At 45.9% G+C, this 20,000-nt stretch overlaps 1 protein-coding gene across 1 annotated transcript in view; it reads right to left on the reverse strand.

Moving 5' to 3' along the window:
- The window catches only part of LOC115124066 (gamma-aminobutyric acid type B receptor subunit 1-like), a 254,510-nt gene that overhangs the window by 64,094 nt on the left and 170,416 nt on the right, over positions 1 to 20,000 (reverse strand). Inside the window, exons 12-13 of the mRNA XM_065020170.1 lie at positions 10,682 to 10,927; positions 6,282 to 6,345 (exon numbers count right to left, since the gene is read on the reverse strand). Of these exons, the coding sequence (XP_064876242.1) occupies positions 6,282 to 6,345; positions 10,682 to 10,927 (310 nt within the window). The remainder of the gene's footprint in view (positions 1 to 6,281; positions 6,346 to 10,681; positions 10,928 to 20,000) is intronic.

Raw genomic sequence — 20,000 nt, forward strand, 5'->3', positions numbered from 1 at the left:
CTCTGTCGGTCTATCTCTCTTTCTCGCTCGCTCTCTCTCCCTGTCCCTCTTGTCTCTGTCGGTCTATCTCTCTTTCTCGCTCGCTCTCTCTCCCTGTCCCTCTTGTCTCTGTCGGTCTCTCTCTCTTTCTCGCTCGCTCTCTCTCCCTGTCCCTCTAGTCTCTGTCGGTCTCTCTCTCTTTCTCGCTCGCTCGCTATCTCTCCCTGTCCCTCTTGTCTCTGTCGGTCTCTCTCTCTTTCTCGCTCGCTCGCTCTCTCTCCCTGTCCCTCTTGTCTCTGTCGGTCTCTCTCTCTTTCTCGCTCGCTCTCTCTCCCTGTCCCTCTTGTCTCTGTTGGTCTCTCTCTCTTTCTCGCTCTCACATTCGCTCTCTCCCTGTCCCTCTTGTCTCTGTCGGTCTCTCTCTCTTTCTCGCTCTCGCATTCGCTCTCTCCCTGTCCCTCTTGTCTCTGTCGGTCGCTCTCTCTTTCTCTCGCTCTCTCCCTGTCCCTCTCGTCTCTCTCTGGCGGTCTCTCTCTCTCTTTCTCTCTCCCTCTCGTCTCTGTCTCTCTTTCTCCCTCTCCCTCTCATCTCTGTCTGTCTGTCTCTCTCTCTCCCTCTCCCTCTCGTCTCTGTCTCTCTCTCCCTCTCCCTCTCGTCTCTGTCTGTCTCTCCCTCTCCTTCTCGTCTCTGTCTGTCTCTCTCTCTCTCTCTCCCTCTCGTCTCTGTCTGTCTGTCTCTCCCTCTCCCTCTCCCTCTCGGCTCTGTCGGTCTCTCTCTCTCTCTCTCTCCCTCTCGTCTCTGTCTGTCTCTCCCTCTCGTCTCTGTCTGTCTCTCTCTCTCTCTCTCTCCCTCTCGTCTCTCTCTCTCTCGTCTCTGTCTCTCTCCCTCTCCCTCTCTCCCTCTCCCTCTCGTCTCTCTCCCTCTCTCCCTCTCCCTCTCTCTCTCCCTCTCTCTCCTTGTGGAGATGACTGTAGCAGCCTTTATGATAAACTAAAGCACTGGGCTTTCAGGTTTATTGTAATTGCAAGAAGAACTGATACATTTCAGAAGCTCATTTGGGAAACCCTCCAACTGAAATATTTAAGCAGCTATTAACTTTTTTATGCACATGTTGACTTCATTAGTTTCTGCTATCATTGTATTATGAGTAAGTACAACTGTGCCAGGGGACAATATTGAGACCCTTATTGTTCATGAGCCTTACTGAACAGATGTGTCTGGGCATAAACCTAACCCCTCAACACACACAGACACACACACAGAAACCTAACGCCTAAACACACACACACACACCTAACCCGTCAACACACACAAAAACCTAACCCTAAAACACACACACACACATACACAGAAACCTAACCCCTCAACAAACACACACAAACACAAGCACACACACAGAGAGAAGCCAAACCCCCTCAAAGGGGTTTCAGTGGAGATTTTTTTTTTACTCATATTGTTAGTAAATTCAGTATATGGAACATATTGTACTTTTATGCACATTTATACCAATTAAATACTTGTTAGCAATGTGTAAATGGATTGTGAGAATAAAAACCAGAATTCGATAAATCTACACTTGTCAAATGGTTAAAGTTATAGGTTATAAGGTATATATATATTTATATATATATATATATATGTTATAAGATACCAATGGCAGAACGTACTGTAAAAGGATACTATTGATTACAGTACATTGTATAAACAGGAAGAAAGTGTACTGCACAGTATTCAGACCTCGTCCTTTTTTCCAAATGTTGTTACGTTCCAAAATGGATTCAATCTTTTCCCTCATCAATCTAAACACAATGCACCATTATGACGAAGTGCAAACAGGTTTTTAGACATTTTTGCAAATGTATTGAAAATAAAAAACAGAAATACCTTATTTACATAAGTATTCAGATCCTTTGAGGCTCAAAATGGAGCTCAGGTGCATCCTGTTTCCATTTATCATCCTTGAGATGTTTCTACAACTTGATTGGAGTCCACCTGTGGTAAATTCAATTGATTGGACATGATTTGGAAAGGCACACAACCTGTCTATATAAAGGTCCCACAGTTGACAGTGTGTGTCAGAGCAAAAACAAGCCATGAGGTCGAAGGAACTGTCCATAGACCTCCAAGACAGGATTGTGTCGAGGCACAGATCTGGGGAAGGGTAACAAAACATTTCTGCCGCATTGAAGATCCCCAAAAACACTGTGGCCCTCATCATTCTTCAATGGAAGAAGTTTGGAACCACCAAGACTCTTTCTAGAGCTGGCCGCCCAGCCAAACTGAGCAATCGGGGGAGAAGGGCCTTGGTCAGGGAGGTGACCAAGAACCCGATGGTCACTCTGACAGACCTCCAGAGTTCCTTTGTGGAGATGAGACAACCTTCCAGAAGGTCAACCATCTCTGCTGTACTCCACAAATCAGGACTTTATGATAAAGTGGCCAGACAGAAGCCACTCCTCAGGAAAAGGCACATGACAGCCGGCTTGGAGTTTGCCAAAACGCATCTAAAGGACTCTCAGACCATGAGAAAGATTATCTGGTCTGATGAAACCAAGATTAAACTCTTTGGCCTGAATGCCAAGTGTCACATCTGGAGGAAACCTGGCACCATCCATGAAGCATGGAGGAGGAGGTGTGGTGGTGTGGGGGTGCTTAGCTGGAGACACTGTCTGTGTTTTATTTAGAAAACCAGTCACACATAACCAGCATGGTTACCACAGCATCCTGCAGCGATACACCACACCATCTGGTTTGCGCTTAGTGGGACTATCATTTGTTTTTCAACAGGACAATAACCCAACACACCTCTAGGCTGTGTAAGGGCTATTTGACCAAGAAGAAGAGTGATGGAGTGCTGCATCAGATGACCTGGCCTCCACAATCACACAACCTTAACCAAGTTGAGATGGTTTGGGATGAGTTGGACCGCAGAGTGAAGGAAAAGCCACCAACAAGTGCTCAGCATATGTGGGAACTCCTTCAAGACTGTTGGAAAAGCATTCTAGGTAAAGCTGGTTGAGAGAATGCCAAGAGTGTGCAAAGCTGTCATCAAGGCAAAGGGTAGCTACTTTGAAGAATCTTAAATATAAAAGATATTTAAATTAGTTTAATTAACACTTTTTTGGTCACCACATGATTCCATGTGTTATTTAGTAGTTTTCTTGTCTTCACTATTATTCTACAATGTTGAAAATAGTAAAAAATAAATGAGTAGGCGTTTCCAAACTTTTGACTGATCTTGTCCATTGTCACGCCTTGGTCTTAGTATTCAGACGCCCACCCGGACCCTCCCTATTGTTTTGATGTGCGTCCGGGAGTCCGCACCTTAGGGGGGGGGGGGGTCCTGTCACGCCTTGGTCTTAGTATTTTGTGTTTTCTTTCTTTATTTGGTCAGGCCAGGGTGTGACATGGGTTTATTTTGTGGTGTGTTTTTGTATTGGGGTTTTAGTAGGTATTGGGATTGTGATTGAGTAGGGTTGTCTAGGAAAGTCTATGGTTGCCTTGATGCGGTTCTTAATCAGAGGAGCAGCGATCACAGGACTTCTGGACTTGGGAGGAGATATTGGACGGAAAAGGACCCTGGGCACAGCCTGGTGAATATCGACGCCCCAAAGAAGAACTGGAGGCGTAGAAAGTGGAGAGGCGCTGGTATGAAGAGGCAGCACGGCGACGCGTATGGAAGCCCAAGAGTCAGCCCCAAAAATGTATTGGGGGGTGGCTCACAGGGAGTGTGGCTACGCCAGGTAGGAGACCTGCGCTAACTTCCTGTGTTTACCGGGGGGCTAAAGAGACCGGGCAGGCACCGTGTTATGCTATTGAGAGCACGGTGTCTCCAGTGCGGGTGCATAGCCCGGTGCGGTACATACCAGCTCTTCGTATTGGCCGGGCTAGAGTGGGCATCGAGCCAGGTAAGGTTGGGCAGGCTCGGTGCTCAAGAGCTCCAGTGCGCCTGCACGGTCCGGTCTATCCAGTGCCACCTCCACACACCAGTCCTCCGGTGGCAGCCAGAGCTGCCAGTCTGCATAGAGCTGCCAGTCTGCATGGAGCAGCCAGAGCTGCCAGTCTGCATGGAGCAGCCAGAGCTGCCAGTCTGCATGGAGCAGCCAGATCTGCCAGTCTGCATGGAGCAGCCAGAGCTGCCAGTCTGCATGGAGCAGTCAGAGCTGCCAGTCTGCATGGAGCAGCCAGAGCTGCCAGTCTGCATGGAGCCGCCAGAGCTGCCAGTCTGCATAGAGCTGCCAGTCGGCATAGAGCAGCCAGAGCTGCCAGTCTGCATGGAGCGCCAGTCTGCATGGAGCAGCCAGAGCTGTCAGTCTGCATAGAGCTGCCAGGTTGCATGGAGCAGCCAGAGCTGCCAGTCTGCATAGAGCTGCCAGTCTGCATAGAGCAGCCAGAGCTGCCGGTCTGCATGGAGCTGCCAGTCTGCATAGAGCAGCCAGAGATGTCAGTCTGCATAGAGCTGCCAGGTTGCATGGAGCAGCCAGAGCTGCCAGTCTGCATAGAGCTGCCAGTCTGCATAGAGCAGCCAGAGCTGCCAGTCTGCATGGAGCTGCCAGTCTGCATAGAGCAGCCAGAGCTGTCTGTCTGCATAGAGCTTCCAGTCTGCATAGAGCAGCCAGAGCTGCCAGTCTGCATCGAGCTGCCAGTCTGCATAGAGCAGCCAGAGCTGCCAGTCTGCATGGAGCAGCCAGAGCTGCCAGTCTACATGGAGCAGCCAGAGCAGCCAGATCTGCCAGTCAGCCAGACTATTCCAGATCTGCCAGTCAGCCAGACTCTTCCAGATCTGCCAGTCAACCAGACTCTTCCAGATCTGCCAGTCAACCAGACTCTTCCAGATCTGCCAGTCAACCAGACACTTCCAGATCTGCCAGTCAACCAGACTCTTCCAGATCTGCCAGTCAACCAGACTCTTCCAGATCCGCCAGCCAGCCAGGATCTGCCGGAGCCAACTACCTGCCTGAGCTTCCTCTCAGTGCTGAGCTTCCTCTCAGTGCTGAGCTTCCCCTCAGTGCTGGGCTTCCCCTTAGTGCTGGGCTTCCCCTATGTGCTGAGCTTCCTCTCAGTGCTGAGCTTCCTCTCAGTGCTGAGCTTCCTCTCAGTGCTGAGCTTCCCCTCAGTGTTGAGCTTCCCCTCTGTGCTGAGCCTCCCCTCAGTGCTGAGCTTCCTCTCAGTGTTGAGCTTCCCCTCAGTCCCGAGCTTCCCCTCAGTCCCGAGCTGCCCCTCAGCCCCGAGCTGCCCCTCAGTCCCGAGCTGCCCCTCAGTCCCAAGCTGCCCCTCAGTCCAGTGGGGTCCTTGGTGAGGGTTATTAGGCCATGGTCGGCGGCGAGAGTGGACTATCCCATGGCGCGAGGGAGAGGAACTATTACATTAATGGAGTGGGGTCCACGTCCCGAGCCGGAGACGCCACCATGGACAGACGCCCACCCGGACCCTCCCTATTGTTTTGATGTGCGTCCGGGAGTCCGCACCTTAGGGGGGGGGGTGGGGTCCTGTCACGCCTTGGTCTTAGTATTTTGTGTTTTCTTTATTTATTTGGTCAGGCCAGGGTGTGACATGGGTTTATTTTGTGGTGTGTTTTTGTATTGGGGTTTTAGTAGGCATTGGGATTGTGGTTGAGTAGGGTTGTCTAGGAAAGTCTATGGTTGCCTTGAGGCGGTTCTTAATCAGAGGCAGGTGATTATCGTTGTCTCTGATTGGGAACCATATTTAGGCAGCCATATTCTTTGAGTGTTTCGTGGGTGATTGTTCCTGTCTTTGTGTTTGCACCAGATAGGGCTGTTTCGGTTTTCACATTTCACTTTGTAGTTTCTTCATGTATAGTTTTTTCCTTCATTAAAATATCATGAATCATCATCACGCTGCATTTTGGTCCGACTCTCCTTCACCACAAGAAAGCCGTTACATACGTGAATGATATATTTCTGTATTTAATTTTCAATAAACATTTATAATAGCACGTTTTCAATTTGTCATTACGAGGTATTGTGTGAAGAAAATAAACCTTTTTTTAATCCAACAACACAACAAAATGTGGACTAAGTCAAGGTGTATGAATACTTTCTAGGTTATTGTATATGGTTGATACTTGTGATTATGGACTCAGGGATGGAGCTGAAGGATTTTGGACACTGGCCATCCACGCTAGTACCCCACAAATGTTACTACCCGGATCCAAGATTGGTGCCATGCCGATGTTTCATGTTCAAAATTACAAGATGTCACCGGCCGTGGGCTAGTTGGGGACATGTTTTTATTTATTGATTTATTTATTGTATACATGAGGAATAGAGAGAGTACTGTACCTTGCAGCTGCTCAATAAGAGTCCAGGCCATTCTAGAACCCTGAGCATCAAACACAACATGGCCCTGTGGGAAGACAAATAATGAAGATTTTAAAAAATAAAATGGAAGTGGTATACAGTTTAACACCTCTCTCTTTCAGTTTTCTGACTTTTAGGAGAATATTCCATCAACGTCACAATAAACATACCCAGAAAGTGGTTACAATATTCTTAGAACATATTAACGTTCTAGACATGTTTCTTGTTCTCAGAACATATTAATGTTCTAGACATGTTTCTTGTTCTCAGAACATATTAATGTTCTAGACATGTTTCTTGTTCTCAGAACATATTAATGTTCTAGACATGTTTCTTGTTCTCAGAACATATTAATGTTCTAGACATGTTTCTTGTTCTCAGAACATATTAATGTTCTAGACATGTTTCTTGTTCTCAGAACATATTAATGTTCTAGACATGTTTCTTGGGAACGTTGCAAGAACATTCATGTTTTCACTTTTCTGAGGTTTAGGAGAATATTCTTCCCTAAAGACGTTCTGTTTACATTAAGGTGATGATCTCTTGGAAACAGTCCTTGCACATCACTAGAACTCTCCTATGAAAACGGTAAGTAATGACCGTATGAGACACTTAAGGGAACGTTCTCTAAAGTTGTGGCAACGTTTGTTGTAATCTGGGTCTCTCTCGCATCTCTGTCTGTCTCTCTCTCTCTCTCTCTCTCTCTGTGTCTCTCTCTTTCTCAGTCTGAATCTCTCTGTGTGTCTCTCAAGCTGTCCATCTTTCTCTCTGTGTCTCTCTCTTTGTTTCTCTCTCTATCTACATCACGTTCTTTCTCAATCTCTCTCTCTGTGCCTCTCTATCTCTCTTTCTCTGTGTATGTCTCTCTCTCTTGATGGCCGTCTATCTGGCTGTCTCTCTTTCTCAATTCAATGGGCGTTATTGGCATGGGAAACATATGTTTACATTGCCAAAGCAAGTGAAATAGACAATAAACAAAAGTGAAATAAACAATCAAAACTGAGCAGTAAGTTCACATACGTTTCAAAGGAATAGAGACATTTCAAATGTCATGTTTGGGCTGTGTAAAGTGTTGTAACGATGTGCAGATAGTTAAAGTACAACACGGAAAATAAATAAACATAAATATGGGTTGTATTTACAATGGTGATTGTTCTTCACTGGTTGACCTTTTCTCGTGACAACAGGTCACAAATCTTGCTGCGGTGATGTCACACTGTGGTATTTCACCTAATAGACATGAGACTTTATCAAAATGAGATTAATTTTCAAATTCTTTGTGGGGTCTGTGTAATCTGAGTGAAATATGTGTCTCTAATATGGCCATATGTTTAGGTTAGGAAGTGCAGCTCAGTTTCCACCTCATTTTCTGGGCAGTGTGCACACAGCCTGTCTTTTCTTGAGAGCCATGTCTGCCTACGGCGGCCTTTCTCAATAGCAAGGCTATGCTCACTTAGTCTGTACATAGTCAAAGCTTTCCTTAAGGTTGGGTCAGTCACAGTGGTCAGGTATTCTGCCACTATCTACTCTCTGTTTAGGGACAAATAGCATTCTAGTTTGCTCTGTTTTTTTGTTAATTCTTTCCAATGTGTCAAGTAATTCTCTTTTTGTTTTCTCCTGATTTGGTTGGGTCTAATTGTGCTGCTGTCCTGGGGGCTCTGTGGGGTCTGTTTGTGCTTATGAACAGAGCCCCAGGACCAGCTTGTTTAGGGTAATGTCTCTGTAGGTGATGGCTTTATTATGGAGGTTTGAATATATGTTTTATTTTAGGTGGTTGTAGAATTTAATCGCTCTTTTCTGGGTTTTGATCATTAGCGAATATCGTCCTAATTCTACTCTGCATGCATTATTTGGTGTTTTACATAGTACACAGCGGATGTTTTTGCAGAATTCTGTATGCAAAGACTCGATTTGGTGCTTGTCCCATTTTGTGAATTCTTGGTTGGTGAGTTGACCCCAGACCTCACAACCATAAAGGGCAATGGGTTTTATAACTGATTCAATTATTTTTGGTTCTTTGCCAGATCCCAAATGGGATGTCGAATTTTATGTTCCTTTTGATGGCGCAGAAGGCCCTTCTTGCTTTGTTTATTAGATCGTTCACGGCTTTGTGGAAGTTACCTGTGGTGCTTCTGTTTACGATGAGGTATGAATTATATTGGTGTGCTCTAGGGCAACGGTGTCTAGATGGAATTTGTATTTGTGGTCCTGGCAATTGGACCTTTTCTGGAACACAGTTATTTTTTGTCTCACAGAGATTTACTGTCAGGGTCCAGGTCTGACAGAATCTGTGCAGAAAATCTAGGTGCTGCTGTAGGCCCTCCTTGGTTGGGGACAGAAGCACCAGATCATCAACAAACAGTAGACATTTGACTCTAGTAAGGTGAGGCTGGGTGCTGCAGACTGTTTTAGTCATTGATATACTGTACATGTTGAACGTACATGTTGAACAGGGTGGGGCTCAAGCTGCATCCCTGTCTCACCCCACAGCCCTGTAGAAAATGTTGTTTGTTTAGATGGATTGTATAATGTCGGATATTTTTCCCTCCAACATTGCTATACATCAATTTGTATAGCAAGACCCTCATGCCCAATTGAGTCAAAAGTTATTTTTTTCATTGAGGATACTATTAACACCACAGGCCTTTTAGGGTTAGAGGGTTTGTATTTTGTCCTGTAGTTCATTCAATGTAATTGGAGAATTCAGTGGGTTCTGTTAGTCTTTAATAGCTGATTCTAAGATTTATAATTGATCAGGTATATATTTTTGCTGTTTGTTCTTTGAAGAAGTGGTTTATTCATACCCATTTACCCATCTCCATTTTGGATAGATAATTATTCGTGTTGTTGTTTGTTTAGTGTTTTCCAATTTTCACAGAAGTGGTTAGATTCTGTGGATTCTACAATGACTTTCAGCAAATTTCTGACGTGCTGTTCCTTCTTTTTCTCCATTTCACCATAGTGAAGCCGTAGACTCGTAGGTTTTCTGGGTCTCCATGTTTTTGGCTGGACAGGTTTGTCAATTTATTTCTTCGGTTTTTGCAATCTTCATCAAACCATTTGTCCTTGTTGAACATTTTCTTAAGTTGTTTGCTTTGTTTTTTAGATTTGATAAGGAAGCTGAAAGGTCAACTATACTATTTAGGCTTTTTACTGCCAAGTTTCTATTTTCACTATTATAGAGAAATGTTTTGTCTAGAATTTGTCTAAAAGGGATTGAATTTGTTGTTGCATAATTGTTTTTTGGTAGGTTTCTGCACTACTGTCCTTCCATCTATAGCATGTCTTAATTCATGTTCTGCAGTTCCTTTGGCGTTGATGTCTCATGATTGAGTATTGCTCTGTTCAAGTAGACGTGTGATTTTGCTGTGATCTGATAGGGGTGTCAGTGGACTGACTGAACGCTCTAAGAGACTCTGGGTTGAGGTCAGTGATAAAGTAGCCAGCAGTATTACTGCCAGGGGATGATACGTGTACCGAACGTAGAAGTCCCCCTCGTAGCCTACCATTGACTTATTACAGACTCAGTGTGTGACAGAGCTGCAGGAAGTTGTGACCTATTTTTGGGGGGTTGTTTTGTCATAATTGTGGACATATTTGGGAGGGAATGATGTCACCTCCAGGTAGGTCCTTTTGGCGTGAGTTCTCCCGGTGCAGGGTATTCACTTGTTTGCATGGTCTTCATACTGGCCGATGTTAGTTCACTCAGAGGCAGAGGAAAGCTGGAAGCACGTTGCCCTTTATAGGAATGTTTTTTATTATTTCATATTCTCATTACCTAATCAGCCGCTCATATTGAGTTTAGGTTCAGCGACGGATCAAGGGAAAGATTGAGCCTGCCTAGCTAGGGTCTCCCTCCCTCCCTCCCTCCCTCGTGTGTCTACCTCATGGTGTCAGGGGATAAGGTATAGCTCTGTCTGGAGGATACATCTCTCTTTCTGTTTTTCTCTCTTTCAGTTCCTCTCTCTCACACACTCACACTCTCCCCTCACTCCCTGTTATTCCCATTATGGATTGACCAGTGGGAATACAGTGGCCTCCTTGGGGGCCTTCGGGAGGGTGTCTCGCTGGTCGTTGCTCTGTTGCTCCTGTGGGAGGTGCTGGGGCTGTGTTTGAGGGGGATGTCCTTCAGGGTCCTGGAAAAGGTGGGGAGTGCTTCCTTGTAGAGGTGGCACTAGTCGTAAAGACTGCTCAAATCCAGGGTAGAGTCTGTCTGTCTGTCTGTCTCTATTTCTGTCTGTCTGTCTCTATTTCTGTCTCTGCGTCTCTCTGCGTCTCTCTCTCTCTCTCTCTCTCTCATATCTCTCCCAGTACAACCACAAACTTCTCCTCTTTCTCTTCAATTTCCATCCTCTCTCTGTGGTGACATATACGATACTCACCGACACTCCTTCGAATGAGCTGGTGTTGAGAGCACGATAGATCTCGGCGGTGATATCTCGGTTGTTGTAGTTGAAGTCTTCTAGTCTGCGGCCCTTGGCCTTCAGGGGCCCCACGGTCTTGTTGAGGGCCAGAGCCAGGGCCCACACTGCATCGTAGGCCAGAGGGGCCTCCTGGAACCCCCCCGTCTCCTCTGGGTTCTTACCCCCCAACTTAGACATCAGCTGGTTCAGAAACTCCTGAGACGTCTGAAGAAGAGAGAGGAGGAGGAGCTTAGAACAGTTTTTTTCACCTTTATTTAACGAGGTAGGCTAGTTGAGAACACCTTTATTTAACGAGGTAGGCTAGTTGAGAACACCTTTATTTAACGAGGTAGGCTAGTTGAGAACACCTTTATTTAACGAGGTAGGCTAGTTGAGAACAACTTTATTTAACGAGGTAGGCTAGTTGAGAACAAGTTCTCATTTACAACTGCGACCTGGCCAAGATAAAGCAAAGCAGTGTAACACAAAACAACAACACAGAGTTACACATAGGAATAAACAAGCATACAGTCAATAACACAATAATGGGTGGGTGAAGAAGGGTTGGTGTACACAGCTGGGAACACCAGGTTGACGTCCTGTCTCCCAGTGGGCGGGTGATAGAGGAATTCTAAATTCCTTTATGCTTTAATTGTCAAAAACAATTTCGCACTCGTTTCTAATTCATTAATGATGTGTAAGTTCATTAATTATGCATGAAGTAGATCGAGACCAGTCTCAAAAGCCAGGTAAGAGCGTTTAATTCCAGAGAGTACTGAATGCTTACACACATTTCCACAGGTTATAAACTGAAAATGACGTCAGCGTTTTCCAAACGTTCCGTTTCACAAACAGAGGGCCCCTCTAGCTCTCAAGCCTTTGCGTTATCAGCACGAAGTCAAGGCCAGTCAGCATAAATCAACATTCCCGACCATTTGGAGATGGCCCGTTCCCACCACCTGGAGATTTGTACAACTGAATGAACTAAGGAACAGACCTACATTGTTACTAACTCCTGACTACATTATATACAATTGGGAAAGGGAGCAAGAGGGAAAACTCACATGTACAGTACATTATAGCATTTGGACTAGTCAGTTTCTGATTGGAATGTATACATAATTAGTCATTTCAACCATATTTTCCTCTATCAGCGGGGTCTATCTGGGTACAGGTCAGATGTTCCTCTCCTCTCACTAAGAAGTCACCATGGTACAAACACGACAAACATTTAACATTTACATTTAAGTCATTTAGCAGACGCTCTTATCCAGAGCGACTTACAAATTGGTGCATTCACCTTATGACATCCAGTGGAACAGCCACTTTACAATAGTGCATCTAAATCTTTTAAGGGGGGGGGGTGAGAAGGATTACTTTATCCTATCCTAGGTATTCCTTAAAGAGGTGGGGTTTCAGGTGTCTCCGGAAGGTGGTGATTGACTCCGCTGTCCTGGAGTCGTGAGGGAGTTTGTTCCACCATTGGGGGGCCAGAGCAGCGAACAGTTTTGACTGGGCTGAGCGGGAACTGTACTTCCTCAGTGGTAGGGAGGCGAGCAGGCCAGAGGTGGATGAACGCAGTGCCCTTGTTTGGGTGTAGGGCCTGATCAGAGCCTGGAGGTACTGAGGTGCCGTTCCCCTCACAGCTCCGTAGGCAAGCACCATGGTCTTGTAGCGGATGCGAGCTTCAACTGGAAGCCAGTGGAGAGAGCGGAGGAGCGGGGTGACGTGGAGAGAACTTGGGAAGGTTGAACACCAGACGGGCTGCGGCGTTCTGGATGAGTTGTAGGGGTTTAATGGCACAGGCAGGGAGCCCAGCCAACAGCGAGTTGCAGTAATCCAGACGGGAGATGACAAGTGCCTGGATTAGGACCTGCGCCGCTTCCTGTGTGAGGCAGGGTCGTACTCTGCGGATGTTGTAGAGCATGAACCTACAGGAACGGGCCACCGCCTTGATGTTAGTTGAGAACGACAGGGTGTTGTCCAGGATAACGCCAAGGTTCTTAGCGCTCTGGGAGGAGGACACAATGGAGTTGTCAACCGTGATGGCGAGATCATGGAACGGGCAGTCCTTCCCCGGGAGGAAGAGCAGCTCCGTCTTGCCGAGGTTCAGCTTGAGGTGGTGATCCGTCATCCACACTGATATGTCTGCCAGACATGCAGAGATGCGATTCGCCACCTGGTCATCAGAAGGGGGAAAGGAGAAGATTAATTGTGTGTCGTCTGCATAGCAATGATAGGAGAGACCATGTGAGGTTATGACAGAGCCAAGTGACTTGGTGTATAGCGAGAATAGGAGAGGGCCTAGAACAGAGCGCTGGGGGACACCAGTGGTGAGAGCACGTGGTGAGGAGACATATTCTCGCCACGCCACCTGGTAGGAGCGACCTGTCAGGTAGGACGCAATCCAAGCGTGGGCCGCGCCGGAGATGCCCAACTCGGAGAGGGTGGAGAGGAGGATCTGATGGTTCACAGTATCGAAGGCAGCCGATAGGTCTAGAAGGATGAGAGCAGAGGAGAGAGAGTTAGCTTTAGCAGTGCGGAGCGCCTCCGTGATACAGAGAAGAGCAGTCTCAGTTGAATGACTAGTCTTGAAACCTGACTGATTTGGATCAAGAAGGTCATTCTGAGAGAGATAGCGGGAGAGCTGGCCAAGGACGGCACGTTCAAGAGTTTTGGAGAGAAAAGAAAGAAGGGATACTGGTCTGTAGTTGTTGACATCGGAGGGATCGAGTGTAGGTTTTTTCAGAAGGGGTGCAACTCTCGCTCTCTTGAAGACGGAAGGGACGTAGCCAGCGGTCAGGGATGAGTTGATGAGCGAGGTGAGGTAAGGGAGAAGGTCTCCGGAAATGGTCTGGAGAAGAGAGGAGGGGATAGGGTCAAGCGGGCAGGTTGTTGGGCGGCCGGCCGTCACAAGACGCGAGATTTCATCTGGAGAGAGAGGGGAGAAAGAGGTCAGAGCACAGGGTAGGGCAGTGTGAGCAGAACCAGCGGTGTCGTTTGACTTAGCAAACGAGGATCGGATGTCGTCGACCTTCTTTTCAAAATGGTTGACGAAGTCATCTGCAGAGAGGGAGGAGGGGGGGGAGGGGGAGGAGGATTCAGGAGGGAGGAGAAGGTGGCAAAGAGCTTCCTAGGGTTAGAGGCAGATGCTTGGAATTTAGAGTGGTAGAAAGTGGCTTTAGCAGCAGAGACAGAAGAGGAAAATGTAGAGAGGAGGGAGTGAAAGGATGCCAGGTCCGCAGGGAGCCTCACACTCACACAGGTGCCCAAACACACACCAACCAGCCAGCCAGCCAAACAAACAAACAAACAAACAAGCTAGCCAGCCAGCCAGCCAGACAAACAAGCCAGCCAGCCAGCCAGCCAGACCAAACAAACAAACAAACAAACAAACAAACAAGCCAGCCAGCCAGCCAGCCAGACAGACCAAACAAACAAACAAACAAGCCAGCCAGACCAAACAAACAAACAAGCTAGCCAGCCAGCCAGCCAGCCAAACAAACAAGCTAGCCAGCCAGCCAGCCAGACCAAACAAACAAACAAACAAACAAGCCAGCCAGCCAGCCAGCCAGACCAAACAAACAAACAAGCCAGCCAAACAGCCAGCCAGCCAGACCAAACAAACAAACAAACAAACAAGCTAGCCAGCCAGCCAGCCAGACCAAACAAACAAACAAACAAGCTAGCCAGCCAGCCAGCCAGACCAAACAAACAAACAAACAAACAAGCTAGCCAGCCAGCCAGCCAGCCAGCCAGACCAAACAAACAAACAAACCAACTGCAATGCAACCCTCCTGTATCCATCCACCCCCATTCTGTTGGCCCAGGATCCACCCCCATTCTGTTGGCCCAGGATCCACCCTCATTCTGTTGGCCCAGGATCCACCCTCATTCTGTTGGCCCAGGATCCACCCCCATTCTGTTGGCCCAGGATCCACCCCCATTCTGTTGGCCCAGGATCCTGGACTGAGTTCCAGACATTTACCAGTTTCTACCCTTTGACAACAACAAAAATGTCACATTGGAAAGGTCCACTTTGTGATAGAATCCCTCCACCCTCGTAAATTGGTTCAATAACACAAATGATTTTCTCTCCCATTTAGCTAGATGTGGAGGGTTTTTTAAAAGGATTGGACAGGTTTTTGACAACAGTTTGTTTATCTGCCATGCGACGAGAGACGACGCTCCAAGAGAACGTTCTCTACAGAACAGCGGTAAGGGCCAATTTGTATTTTGGGACAGATAAACAACTCTGTCAAAAACATGTCCAATCGTCGAGCCAAAGACATTAGGTTTTGAGACACAGTCCCGGGCAATGCATGCATTCACCCGCTCTATGGTGGCGAGGTGAAAGTATTTTCGTGGTAGCAGGGTGGTAGCAGGGTGGTAGCAGGGTAGCAGGGTGGAGATCATCATTTGTGTGTTGGGGAATGTGGAAGAAGCTTTTTCAATCACAACGATGGTTGAGCGTCGTATTATTAGCAGAATCAGACACAAACACACACCCAAGTGCCTGATGAAATGAAGGAAATCAGTTTTCCATTGTAATACAATATGAGAGATGGGGTCTGTGTGTTTTTCTAGCTCATCCTGAAGGGAGAGAGAGAGAGAGAGAGAGAGAGGATGTTTTCATGCTGTCTGAGTCTAGAAAGGGAATTATTCATTGGCATCACTTTAGATGGGAGTGCTGTAATGGCTTGACAGGAAGGGTGCTGAACAGGGCTCAACAGGAAGGGTGCTGAACAGGGCTCAACAGGAAGGGTGCTGAACAGGGCTCAACAGGAAGGGTGCTGAACAGGGCTCAACAGGAAGGGTGCTGAACAGGGCTCAACAGGAAGGGTGCTGAACAGGGCTCAACAGGAAGGGCGCTGAACAGGGCTCGACAGGAAGGGCGCTGAACAGGGCTCGACAGGAAGGGCGCTGAACAGGGCTCAACAGGAAGGGTGCTGAACAGGGCTCAACAGGAAGGGTGCTGAACAGGGCTCAACAGGAAGGGTGCTGAACAGGGCTCAACAGGAAGGGTGCTGAACAGGGCTCAACAGGAAGGGTGCTGAACAGGGCTTGACAGGAAGGGTGCTGAACAGGGCTTGACAGGAAGGGTGCTGAACAGGGCTCGACAGGAAGGGTTCTGGCAGAAGGCTTGACAGCGAGGGAATATGGAGGAAGGAAGGAGAGGAGGCTCTCTCTCTCTACCTGATCTCTGTGACGAGCTAAGGAGAGACATAACCGATCTGTAATAGAGTTCCAAATGGCCCTCTATTCCCCTATATCGTGCACTACTTTCAAGTAGGGCCCATAATAGGAAATAAAATAGGTTGCCATTTGGGAGACAGACCTAGAAGCAGGTAAATTGTCAAGCAAACGTCCACAGCAGACGACCACACCGGGTTCCACTCTTTTCAGCTAAAAACAACAAGAAGTGGCTCCAGTGGGCAAGTGATCACCAACACTGGACAATTGAGGAGTGGAAAAACATTGCCTGCTTCGCCGAATCCCAGTTCCTGTTGTGTCATGCTGATAGCAGAGTCAGGATTTGGCGTAGGCAGCATCAATCCATGGACACATCCTGCCTGGTACAGGCTAGTGGCGGTGGAGTACTGGTGTGGGGAATGTTTTCCTGGCACACATTAGGTCCTTTGATACCAATTGAGCAATGAATGTTTCCGACACCTTATAGAATCCATGAAGAATTCAGGTTGTTCCGAAGGCAAAGCGGGGGGGGATTCTGACCTGGTACTAGATGGGTACTAGATGGGTACTAGATGGGTACTAGATGGGTATTATATATTACGACATTTGCTAGCCTAGCATGGATTTCAACTTCTCTCAGATTCACAGTCACTTAGAAATGTTCACACTTACCAAGAATTATTATTATTAAAACATTTTAAAGAATATGGCCCCACAACAAACATGCCAAGAGAGGGCCGCCCAACAAAACTCACGGACCAGGCTAGGAGGGCATTAATCAGAGAGGCAACAAACATGCCAAGAGAGGGCCGCCCAACAAAACTCATGGACCAGGCTAGGAGGGCATTAATCAGAGAGGCAACAAACATGCCAAGAGAGGGCCGCCCACCAAAACTCACGGACCAGGCAAGGAGGGCATTAGAGGCAACAAAGAGACCAAAGATAACCCTGAAGGAGCTGCAAAGCTCCACAGTGGAGATTGGAGTATCTGTCCATAGGACCACTTTAAGCCGTACACTCCACGGAGCTGGGCTTTACGGAAGAGTGACCAGAAAAAAGCCATTGCTTAAAGAACAAAATAAGCAAACACGTTTGGTGTTCGCCAAAAGGCATGTTGGAAACTCCCCAAACATATGGAAGAAGGTACTCTGGTCAGATGAGATTAAAATGTAGCTTTTTTGGCCATCAAGGAAAGCGCTATGTCTGGCACAAACCCAACGCCTCTCATCACAAACATCTTGTTTGTTTCACAATTAAAAATATTCTGCATCTTCAAAGTAGTAGGCATGTTGTGTAAATCAAATGATACAACCCCCCCCAAAAATATATTTTAATTCCAGGTTGTAAGGCAACAAAATAGGACAAATGCCAAGGGGGGTGAATACTTTATCAAGCCACTGTAGCCTGCCCTGCGTACTATAGATACTATACTATACTATAGATACTATACTATACTATAGATACTATACTATAGATAATATACTATACTATAGATACTATACTATACTATAGATACTATACTATACTATAGATACTATACTATACTATACTAATGATACTATACTATAGATACTATACTATACTATAGATACTATACTATAGATACTATACTATACTAAAGATCCTACACTATACTATAGAAACCATAATATACTACAGATACTATACTATACCATAGGTACTATACTATACTATAGATACTATACTATACTAAAGATCCTACACTATACTATAGATACCATACTATACTATAGGTACTATACTATACTATAGATACTATACTATACTATAGATACTATACTATACTATAGGTACTATACTATACTATAGATACTATACTATAGATCCTACACTATACTATAGATCCTACACTATACTATATATATATACTATACTATACTATAGATACTATACTATACCATAGGTACTATACTATAGACACTATACTATAGATACTATACTATACTATAGCTCCTATACTATAGATACTATACTATAGATACTATACTATACTATAGATCCTATACGATAGATCCTATACTATAGATGCTATACTATAGATGCTATACTATAGATACTATACTATAGATACTATAGATACTATAGATGCTATACTATTCAGGGGCAGAACGACAGATTTGTACCTTGTCAGCTCGGGGATTTGAACTTGCAACCTTTCGGTTACTAGTCCAACGCTCTAACCACTAGGCAACCCTGCCGCCCCTACACTCTAACCACTAGGCTACCTGCCGTCCCTACACTCTAACCACTAGGCTACCCTGCCGCCCCATTACAGAAGTTATTATGTTTATTGATGATTTATTTACGTTCTTCATCGTCACGGTTATACAGTTACCGTACCAGCCCTACTCACAATGTTAAACAAACATCAAATTTCGACTTGAGTTTTTGAGATCACGCACACCCACTCCCTCCCCTCCCTCGGCTCCAGGCCGCAACCAGCTGCTGGGTCTGTCAGCCTCTCGACGCCTCGTCACCAAATGGGGCTTTGATCAATAAGAGACAACTCTATAGCCTCTCTAGGCTGCTTTTGACTAGGGCCCATAGGTAAAGAGACGCATCCTCTAGTATCTCTCCCTCTCTAGGCTGCTTTAGACTAGGGCCCATAGGTAAAGAGACACATCCTCTGGTATCTCTCCCTCTCTAGGCTGCTTTAGACTAGGGCCCATAGGTAAAGAGACACATCCTCTGGTATCTCTCCCTCTCTAGGCTGCTTTAGACTAGGGCCCATAGGTAAAGAGATGCATCCTCTGATATCTCTCTCTCTCTAGGCTACTTTTGACTAGGGCCCATAGGTAAAGAGACACATCCTCTAGTATCTCTCTCTCTCTAGGCTGCTTTAGACTAGGGCCCATAGGTAAAGAGACACATCCTCTGGTATCTCTCCCTCTCTAGGCTGCTTTAGACTAGGGCCCATAGGTAAAGAGACACATCCTCTAGTATCTCTGCCACTTCAGCACTTCCAGACAGCACAGCCCCAGTGTATCGTTTCATAAAAAAACATGAACAAAAGTGTTTATTTATTCAGAGTTATATTTTCTACCAGCTACTCTACAGGGCAATGGTGATAATTCAGAGCCGAGACTTCAAGAGAGAGAAACGCTTTCCAGCACTCGAACGCTCCTCTCGAGCACAAAGCTTTTCTTCTACGAGGTAAAACTTCAAAGTGGATGGGTAATAATACAGGTTACTGTGAATATCTCTCTCTTTTTCTCTCTCTCTCTCTTTTTAGCATCCTGAAGCTCTGCTCCTCTCTCCAGTCACGGCAACACAAACTAAAGAGGGTCATTACACTGGGGAAGGACTGGGACAACGTTAAAGTATATGTCCCAAAATGGCACCCCTAATCCCTACCTAGTGCGTTACTTTTGACCAGAGCCCTTACTTTTCATGGATTTCACGTCAATACATTGCTGTAAGTTCTATGAGGTCTGACTGAACGTTCTACTCTAGAGTACATTTCAGTGGCTTGGAAACACAATTACATTTTATAGTAGTAGGAAAACCTTTTGTCATCATTGTGATGTCGTCAAATTGACTTTAGAGTAGCTAACGTTGTGAGGGGGAGAGCACCAGATTTTAGCTAGCTAATGTTAGCGTTGCTAGCATTGTCGCTAACGGCAACGTTGCCATCTGTCTAAAGTAAATCTGACGACATCGCAACGATGACTAAGTTGTTTTCCCCACTAATTCTTTGCCTACTTTAACAATGTTCATTTTATTTCCAAGACACTGTAGTGTAATTTAGGCAACATTATCATTAACACCTGTTTAGAATGACTGGACAAAACTAAAAAAATTGTTCCTCAGTCCCCGGGGAACGTTCAAAACAACGGCGCGACACGGCCGTGAAACTCATGAATATAGGGAATAGAGTACCATCAGTGTCATAGTGACATGGGCCATTAAACACTATATAAGAATCTCTCCTTCCATACAATATGTTGTAATACACATTTTATTTATGTGTATAATAAAACACTGAAATTACTATTACTTATACCAATGCTTTGTATTGTACATTTTGATAGGTCACGAGTATACCACTCGTTTGTATAGTCGATTCTGATAGGTAGAAAAATAG

This window comes from Oncorhynchus nerka, linkage group LG7, assembly GCF_034236695.1.
Source record: "Oncorhynchus nerka isolate Pitt River linkage group LG7, Oner_Uvic_2.0, whole genome shotgun sequence".
Taxonomy (NCBI): Eukaryota; Metazoa; Chordata; class Actinopteri; order Salmoniformes; family Salmonidae; genus Oncorhynchus; species Oncorhynchus nerka.